The 10,312-nt window shown below is 40.2% G+C and overlaps 1 protein-coding gene across 1 annotated transcript; it reads right to left on the minus strand.

Moving 5' to 3' along the window:
- Positions 1-236: 236 nt before the first annotated feature.
- On the minus strand, positions 237-1,520 carry LOC137273401 (zinc finger protein 862-like). Its single transcript, XM_067806062.1, has one exon. It carries the CDS (start codon positions 1,518-1,520, stop codon positions 351-353), a length of 1,170 nt encoding a protein of 389 aa, XP_067662163.1. The 3' UTR covers positions 237-350.
- Between the last annotated feature and the right edge of the window lie 8,792 nt (positions 1,521-10,312).

Below are 10,312 nucleotides of genomic sequence, written 5' to 3' on the forward strand. Positions count from 1 at the left end.
CTTTGAAATTAGGAACTTCCATTCACCTAATGGAAGCAGCCAGCACAGATGTATCTTCTACCTTCTGTCTTGCAATGTCACAAAGTATTTAAGTCACACAATAGGCTGGATCAAAAAGTATTTAAGTCACACAATAAGCTACATCACTTGCTGTCTTCCAACTTCTGTCTATCAATGTAACTCAATGCTAAACTGAATATCACATATTTGTAATAAGGCACTACTTAGCTGAATCATTTCTTTATTTTCCAGCTTCTGTCTAGCAAAGTGTCTCTATGGTAACTTCACATCATCAGGCAATGTTTAACTGAATGACTTGCCATGATTTTCAGCTTCTGTCTAACAAGGTTTCACATAATAAGGCATTGTTTAGCTGAATCACTGGCCATGTCTTTTAGCTTCTGCCTGGCAATGTCTTCCCCACCCAGTGTGTTAACAATGGCATCTACAAAAGGCTGGATAGATTCCTGATCTGTCACATCAGAACAGCTTGCTGTACTGGCTTGGGTAGGAACTACAGTAGCAGCCCTCTGACGCTTTCTGTGAGTTATGTGTCTATGTCCAGATTGCAACCAAAATTCAACAGCTTGAAGTGGATCAAAGTCCTCAAGTTGTGTATCACTAACAATGATACGCATTTGGTTCTGAAGGTTTTGTTGGGTAAGGCGTGTTCTGAACGAATTCTTCACAAAATTCATATTGGAGAACAAGCGTTCACATGCAGCTGTCGAAGGTGAAACAGTTACCAACATGTTTAACAGGACCAGAATGTGTTTAACACTCTCTTCCTGTCTTTGCAGAATGGAAGTGTAGACTGCCAGGGGGTGTGATTTCCTTTGCATTGAGACTTGTACTTTCAAGGTTTGCCATTCGGAGGGAATGCTGGATCTTTCTTCGTCTGTCAAGATGTCACTGTATTCATCACAGAGAGTTCCAATTTCCTTGCACCCATAAGTGCTCAAGTCCTGAAGACTGAATGGCCAGGTCCTGAAGTCAAACACTTGAAAGTTGGAGACAGGGGGTCTTCCCAAATCTGAAAACCTGTTCAGAATGTATGTGGCAACTTTTTCAAGTAGATCATGAACATCTTTGTCCTCTCCAAAGACAGGGAGATGGCCAGTGAGTTTTAGCTTCCCATCAAACAGGGCAGATTCCTTGTCAAAAACACTGTAGAACTTGGACAAATTTTCTCCTGGTTCTTTTGACATAGCAAGTAGCTTCATGTACAGGGTATCAATGGCTTCTTTAACCTCAAAGAGAAGAAGATCTTTGGTCTGAAACAGTTCAGAGGTTTTTGTAATGACAGACAGAACATCAGTCATGAGGTGAATGTACTTGACAAATTTCACTTGCTTCAATTCATTGAGTATGGCCCGTGCCTGGCCTAATTCATCTGCCTTGTTGGATGTGGACAGCACTTGTTCCATATGAGAGACAGTGACATGTAGATCTGCACAAACTGCTTTCAGCGCTCGTAGTTTTGAAGAGACCCACCTGATAGCCTTGATCTCGGTGTACATGATCAAATTTTCTTGAAAAAAACATGCCAGTTTCTGAAGTTCTTGTCGCCTTTTTGGAGAATAAGAATAAAATTTGCAAATTCTCTTGATTGTGTCTTCAAATTTCTTTACATAATCCATGTGTTTTATGCCAACCAACACACCAAGTTCCAGTTTGTGTGCAACACAATGAGTTATAATAACTTTATTGTCCACTAAGTCACTCAGCTGTTTAGCAACACCGTTCTTGGCCCCCATATTAACTGCTGCTCCATCTAAATTCACACAGATTAATTTGGGAGAGTTATTCTGAGTATTTTCAAGATCAAAGCCACATTTCTGTACACCTGTTTTAATTGCCTGTACAACACCTTCAGCTCTGGCATTTTCCAGCTTCTCAATACTTGCCACTGCAGTAACTGGTTCATGACTGACTGGATGCACATAACGCAGTAATATACCCTCCTGGTCAATAACAGAAGAGTCTGTACTGGAATCACTCATAATTGAAACAAATCTCACACTCTGCATGTGGTTTTCAGTTTCTTTCATTAAAACAGCAGAAATAGCATTCTGAAAATCTACACAAGCATCCCTCCCGATGTGGTCATTTCCCAGCTCAAGTCCGTTTTTCTTCTGAATTTGGCATAAAAACGGATAATCGGTATATGGGCGTCCGTGTTTTACAACCGCAAATGCTGTGTTAAAAAGCTTTTTATATCGCTCAACTTCCTTTTCTTCGACTTTTGAAAAGGCTTTCGACAGCGCGCCGTCAGTCGTGTTTTTCTTCTGCTGGCCTTCAAATTTTGACAAGCACGAAATATGTCTGGCAGACATCTGATGGGCCGTTAACGTGTCCTTTCTGTCAACTGATTTTCCAACATACAGTCCAGAGGTAGTGTCTGCAAGTTGAGGGTACAGACGACAAATTTCGCAAAAATATACATTGTCATCGTCATCTGTTTTGAGCCACGTGAATTCGTGCAGCCAACCTGACTGAAATTTTCTAACTCTTTTTTTATCATAATCACGGTCGCGTTCTGATTTAGATTTTCTTTTACTAGAGCCAGCTTCCTCACTTGATCGACTCAGGGTTTGTTCTCTGTGACCAGGTGTTGATCGTATTACAAACTTGTCCATTTTTCATACAACATTCGCTTCCCTGACAGCGGAAGTTTGACAAATGTTCGCGAATGAGCTCATGAATATTAATCAGGGATATAACTTTCAGCCAATCGTAATGCTGCATCGTATCGAATTCTCAGAAATAGCCGAGGGATCACTTCCACGATTTTGTCAACGCGACTGTGCCTTATAGTAACAATTGATTTGACTGGTTCTCTACCAAGGAATTCCCAGGAAGTTATGAAATCCAGCCAACCAGAGAAGAGTTGACATTCACAATTTATTACAACACTAATATTCGTGACCGTCAGAACGAGTGCGGGAGGGGACTGATGAATGAATTTGATCTAGGACATTAATTTTTGGCACACTGTATTTTAATGGAACGAATGAATGAGATTCGGTATTTACTTGTCCGCGGACGACTAACTTGTAAAAACTGACTTGTCAGTGTCAATTTTTTCCCGAGTCGGACGAGTCGGACATAGTAATTCCACACCACTGACGTTTGTAATTTATTTTTCTACATAGTCCACTTCCAAGTTCACACACTTTTGCCAGTGATGCTGCAAGGCCCGAATCCCGGTTAGGAAGAAATCTTCTTCAGCTACCCTAAAAAAAATCAGTCAGCGGAAATGACGGCATCATTACTTGCAAAATGGCGATCGGCGAGTTCCTTTTTCTTTTTGGGGAACAGGTGGAAGTCAGAAGGAGGCAAATCAGGTGAATAAGGAGGATGGTCAATGAGTTCAAAGCCACAATCGCGGATTGTTGACATGGCCACCACCGATTTGTGAACAGGCGCATTGTCTTGGTGGAAGAGGACACCTTTAGCGATCATCCCTAGTCGTTTGGCTTTGATTGCTTCTCGCAACTGGGTCAGTAGATCAGCATGGTATCTGCCGTTGATAGTTTGACCTTTTTCAAGATAATCAATGAGCAGAATACCCCTGGAATTCCAAAAGACTGATGCCATCACCTTTCCAGCTGAAGGAACAGACTTGGCTTTCTTCGGAGCTGGTGAATCAGGATGCTTCCACTGTTTTGACTGTAGTTTTGTTTCTGGTTGAAAGTGATGTATCCAGGTCTCATCCATGGTTACAAATCGTGCCACAAAATCATCGGGATCTGCTTCAAAACGACGTATTACACAACGTGAACACTGGAGTGTTTGGTCTCTATCCTGTGAATATGAATGCCTTCTTCAGTATCAATGAAATCTGACAGTCTGTTAAAGTATTCTGAATATGCACAAGAAAACATTTGACGATAGACATATCAATACAATAGACTTGTATTTCCTTATAACCTTGTGGCAGTGCTCTCATGTAATGCTAATAAATGACTTATGGCATATATTGATATGAATAAATCCTTTAACATTACAGTGATCCACACATATAGACATACAGTAAAAGTCATGAAATACATGTCAATCTGCAGTATACAGCGAGGACATGCTTATGTGGTTACAACACTTTGGAAATGTCCTACCTTCTGACAATAGTCATACTGTACAGTCATGTAATGGCATACATATATTGAGATAACCGCAACACCAGGTTCTATACTCACATCGGTTTACTCTGTCTTGGTCCACCACAAGGCAGGATCGGCAAGTACCACATGGAGAGTTAAATTGACCTGAATTTGCTTCCAAGAATTTAGAACTCACTCACCTCACATCGAGCTCCTAGTGCCAGATGTCTTTTCAAATGGTTCGAACCTGACCTTGATCACGTGTTAATGTATAATTTTGATTCGTTAACAACTGTATCTCACCTTGAATTTGTGTGTCATAATTGGAGGAATTTCAGGCAGGACTGTCTGGTGAACTGAAACACTGTGGCACAGTGTGTAGGAATGGTCAAAAAGTCGAAACAATACAGTTTTGTGGCTTGTCACACACTGATATGGAGTCCTGAGGTGATCGATGGTGTGGGAGTGGTTAATGTTAACTGAGCGTGTTAGGGTGTTCTACCCTTCTCCTTAGGCAATCTGTCTTTCTTCTACTCTTGTTCTGGGGATGATGTAGATAGATGAAATACTCAAGGATACGTCCAGTGTGGTGTTTAAGTCCATTTATTTTAGAGTGATTCGATATGCACAAATTTCCTCAGATACTTACTAGTTTTCCTGGTCTGAACACAACATTAATTCACAACTTCCTTCAAGAACTTAATGGTTTCTCGTACAACTTCTGATACTACAAGTTCATCTGAGCCAGTCTCTCATCATATAGAGCGAATATCTTACATCCATGGTCAGGCCCAGAATCGCGCCGTACTCACAAACAATTAACAAAATGGAAGTCATGACAATTTTGGCTCTTCCCCCGAAATAATGTCCTACGTCATGCAAAAATGTCTCAAACCCAATTTTAATACTTAGTTTCTTACATTAGTCCCCCTCCGAAACTCTTTAAGCTTTAAGCCATCTGTCAACCAAACATGGACATATCTCAGAAATATCTACCTAATATTTCAGACTGGCAGGCGCCAGAAGATACTTGGACAAATAATTTGGGATCCAGCGTGTGCCTGCTTATCAACAAACTGACCATCTATATCAGAATGTCCGTCTACCTTATCACATTCAATCATAAGATCCAACCCTTACTCCTTACTTATGTCACTTCAGACAAATTGCCATTTCCCAAGAAAAGTGAATCAAGAAAAACATTCCCACTACAGTTGACCCTTCATAACTATATCTATATTTTAATTAAATATTTATCAAATGTATTATAAAATTTTCAACTCTAAATGTCCTGGTAATACATGCCACTCCTGTTGTAGAGCATGTCCCATGTGACTGATAAATGTTTTTATGATATACGTATAAATATATCAGATCCAAAACAATAATATAGATCAGTATATACATCAATGATATAAGAATACAATATCAGTAAGAGACAACAAAAGAATACTTATATATCTGAAGACCAGAAAACTTAAGATACAAAATACAGGTAAATGTCTGCAATAGGATCTCTTGAGTTGTACTTATCTGAGAAACGAAAGAGGCATTGTAACAGATAATATCCCCTGAATATTTATCTATTAATTTGTGTTTTCTTTTTTTGACTGAAAGTAGCAGATGCAGATCTTTTAGCATAAACATTGCAAATCAAAATACAAGTGAAATTTTAGTTCAGATCATGAACATTTTCATCTTTTTGTGTCTTTCATGCAAACTGTAATAGTTCTTCATCACCAATATGCTAATCCATTAATTCACGGCTTGAGTCCTCTACCCCTAGGTGTCCTGTGAGCCCTAATTTGGTGCATCTCCCTGGTACCAGTAAAACTGGTCCCAGGACTACTGGTTTTCGGTGGGTAAAACAGCCTTCTGGTAGATCAGGCAATGATGACACTGTCAAAAAAAAAAAGGCTAACGTGATCCCTTGGGCTTCACGCCCAGTATGTTGAACTCTTACAGGGATATAGGCTCCCGTGGTAAAGGGTGAGCTGTGAAGCGTCCTTGAAACTTTTTCCCACTCAGTCCAATTGTGGAGCAGAGATAGCTTGCCAAATTACCATATGTGGGATGTCTAGTAGTTCCCAATATATTTCCATATAGACTTGCAGTTCTGCACCTGTCAGTTGTTATGGTGAATAATTAGCCGTGACAAAAGGTATAAGAAATCCCCTCAGAACCAGCAAAATATAACACTGGTCTGAACATTCCTATTCAAACATTTCCAAAACTTCATGTCCAAAACCTCCCTCATCAGTAAAGTGATTCAAAACAATTTTCAAAATCTGAAACTTCCTCATTACAGGTTTTCCATGAAGTTTGAGATGTGAAGAAATTTGCAACAAATCTGATTTGCCTCAACTCCCACACAGTCTCAGGGTCAGGGGACTTAAGAAACTTTCCATGTTTAAACACCTTTTTGCTGGTTCCACAATTAACTTGTTGCAATATTGCAAAAATTTGAAATAAATTTCACAGAAAAAGAATCATATAAAAAGGTCTGGGTCACAAATATATCAACTCACCCAAGTCTTGGTTTGAGAGTGAGAAACAGTTATACTGAATGTAACTTATGAAAGTCTTGGTTTGAGAGTGAGAAACAGTTATACTGAATGTAACCCTTTGCTGTTGGATGTAGGTCAGTGTTGACAATCAGACGAAGAGGTAGACCAAATGATGACAACTCCAGTAAATCCATGTGTCATCAACACAATAACCAGCCTTATATATACACAGTCACTGATTCTTGACTATTCAAGCACTTTGCAACCACATTGCCAACAACTTAAAACTTTCTCATAGACTCGCAGAAGTAAACACAACTAGTCATGGGGGACAATGCTAGAGCGCTACCTAAAAGGCCTGCCTCTAAAATACTAATAGCACTGAACATTTATGATACAAAATGTGACCCATAGTAACTATTACTTTATCAATAATAACACAAATTACAGAAAATACACTACCATAACACCATATTTATCACTTGTAAGTAAAACAAGATAGTCAAATCCTTGTTTCGATGTGAGCTGATTGTGGCACAGTCAACGAACTCGAATGTTTTCACAGCAAAGTTTCATTAATTCTTTGTTGACTACTAACAATCATTAAGAGAAGTGGCAGAGACCATCAGAGGGAGACCGGGGCTGAGTTGAAACGTTGACCAGGTTTGACCAGAGCTTTCAGAGATTGTTGGGCTTCCACAGGTTAAAGTGCTGGACTTCTGTGTCTGTTCCCTCCTGAACTGCTTGGCTGGTCTTGCTCTGGTCGGTGTTGAGCACCCTTCTGTGTCCCTCTGCTGACTTTGTTGTGGACACAGTTTATGTGGGGATTTCTTGGCCAATTTCCACCACTTGGCAACTACTGCCAATCACATAACCTTGTGCCTATTATGTTATTTGGGGTCGAACCACACACTTAAGGCATTACCTCAGTCAGTAATAGTGTCATTACGGACCATCACATGGGTAGATTGGACTCCTAACAGCCTTCCCTAGTGTCCCTGTTGGAAAGACTGTTCATGTGACACTCTCGGTTACATGACTTTTACACTAAGATATTATCCAGAATTGTACTTTATGATGTAGATATGAAATAGAATGACATTTAGCAAACACTAGGGTTATACAAACAAGAACAAGTAAACATTTGTGCAAGTGACTGTAGTGTCGGTAACAGCATATCCTCCATCACTGTCTACAACAACACCACACTGATTTCACTGAGCTCCACATCAGTGTCGGTAACAACCACTTGCACCTGCTATCTTTCTGTTGTTGTTCCTAGTGCTTATGTCCACCACGTTCAGAGATAGGATCATCAGCTTCACTGAGCACCTCACCACATCAGTGACGGTAACAACACGTCTTCCTTCATTGTTGGCACCAACACTACACTGATTTAACTGAGGACCCATGGAGATCCAACAGTCGATTTTCAACATTTTTTTTGTACCACTTTCGGCAGCTGTTGTTCTGTAAAACAAGATAGTCAAATCCTTGTTTCGATGTGAGCTGATTGTGGCACAGTCAACGAACTCGAATGTTTTCACAGCAAAGTTTCATTAATTCTTTGTTGACTACTAACAATCATTAAGAGAAGTGGCAGAGACCATCAGAGGGAGACCGGGGCTGAGTTGAAACGTTGACCAGGTTTGACCAGAGCTTTCAGAGATTGTTGGGCTTCCACAGGTTAAAGTGCTGGACTTCTGTGTCTGTTCCCTCCTGAACTGCTTGGCTGGTCTTGCTCTGGTCGGTGTTGAGCACCCTTCTGTGCCCCTCTGCTGACTTTGTTGTGGACACAGTTTATGTGGGGATTTCTTGGCCAATTTCCACCACTTGGCAACTACTGCCAATCACATAACCTTGTGCCTATTATGTTATTTGGGGTCGAACCACACACTTAAGGCATTACCTCAGTCAGTAATAGTGTCATTACGGACCATCACATGGGTAGATTGGACTCCTAACAGCCTTCCCTAGTGTCCCTGTTGGAAAGACTGTTCATGTGACACTCTCGGTTACATGACTTTTACACTAAGATATTATCCAGAATTGTACTTTATGATGTAGATATGAAATAGAATGACATTTAGCAAACACTAGGGTTATACAAACAAGAACAAGTAAACATTTGTGCAAGTGACTGTAGTGTCGGTAACAGCATATCCTCCATCACTGTCTACAACAACACCACACTGATTTCACTGAGCTCCACATCAGTGTCGGTAACAACCACTTGCACCTGCTATCTTTCTGTTGTTGTTCCTAGTGCTTATGTCCACCACGTTCAGAGATAGGATCATCAGCTTCACTGAGCACCTCACCACATCAGTGACAGTAACAACACGTCTTCCTTCATTGTTGGCACCAACACTACACTGATTTAACTGAGGACCCATGGAGATCCAACAGTCGATTTTCAACATTTTTTTTGTACCACTTTCGGCAGCTGTTGTTCTTTCGTTGTTCCCCGTGTTTATGTCCACCACGTTCAGAGATAGGATCAGCTTAACTGAGCATCCATGGAGATCCAACAGTTGATGTTCCACATTTTATGTACCACTTGCAGCAGCTGATGTTCTTTAGTTGTTCCCAGTGTTTATGTCCACCTCGTTCAGAGATAGGATCAGCTTAACTGAGCATCCATGGAGATCCAGCAGTCAATGATGTTCCACATTTTATGTACCACTTGCGGCAGCTGTTGTTCTTTTGTTGTTCCTAGTGTTTATGTCAACCACGTTCAGAGACAGGATCATCAGCTTCACTGAGCACCTCACCACATCAGTGTCGGTAACAACACATTTTCCTTCACTGTTGAGCACCTCATTTTTTTTGGTACCACTTGCGGCTGCTATTGTTCTTGTGTTGTTCCTAGTGTTTATGTCCACCATGTTCAGAGCTAGGATCATGTTAGGGTCTTAATTCCGGTTTGCCCTATACTTCTGCTGCCTTTCAGCATTGGACATAGGCATCTTGCTTACTCTGCAATTCACTGTATGTATGTGTGTGTACGTACGTACGTACTCTAGTTATTGTATTCACAAAAAAGACACATGAAAAGAAAAATAACAATATACACAACTAAACAGTACATTTCAATACAATAAATATATACACACAAAGATAGCCATATGTACAAATTATCTTCATATAAGAGTTCAACTAACACTAACTACAAAAAACTGGTGGTGTTTTGGGGTATAACCACTCCTGTGATGATACTGTCATCATCACTGAAATGAGAACAGTACAATATGTACAAATTAATACAAAGTGACTGAAGATAATTCAAATTTTGTTTTGGTTTGTTTATTAAGTTAATACTTTAACATCATGTATGACCGACAGCAGTATTAAAGTGGGTTTTTTTTTAACTGAAATAACATCATCATCACTGAAATAACAACAAACATGACATTAGTGAACCTATTGTTTAGCGAACATTATGTTTTACAACTCTTGATTGTACAGTTCCGAATATTGATTGGCAGATCTTTCTCCTCCACGCATGATGGAGTGATAAGGATCTCCTTTCCCTTCAGCCCTGAGCATGTAAAATTGGTTCCATTTATCGGCATCAGGTACAAAGAGTTTGTATGGTAGATTACACGTGATTAACACCAAAACGGGAGCGGCTTGAGGTGTGTCACTTTCCCTGGTCCATGGCCTAAATGAAGCAAGATTGCCCTCATGGTATAGCATCAT

This window comes from Haliotis asinina, chromosome 1 (genome assembly GCF_037392515.1).
Source record: "Haliotis asinina isolate JCU_RB_2024 chromosome 1, JCU_Hal_asi_v2, whole genome shotgun sequence".
NCBI lineage: Eukaryota > Metazoa > Mollusca > Gastropoda > Lepetellida > Haliotidae > Haliotis > Haliotis asinina.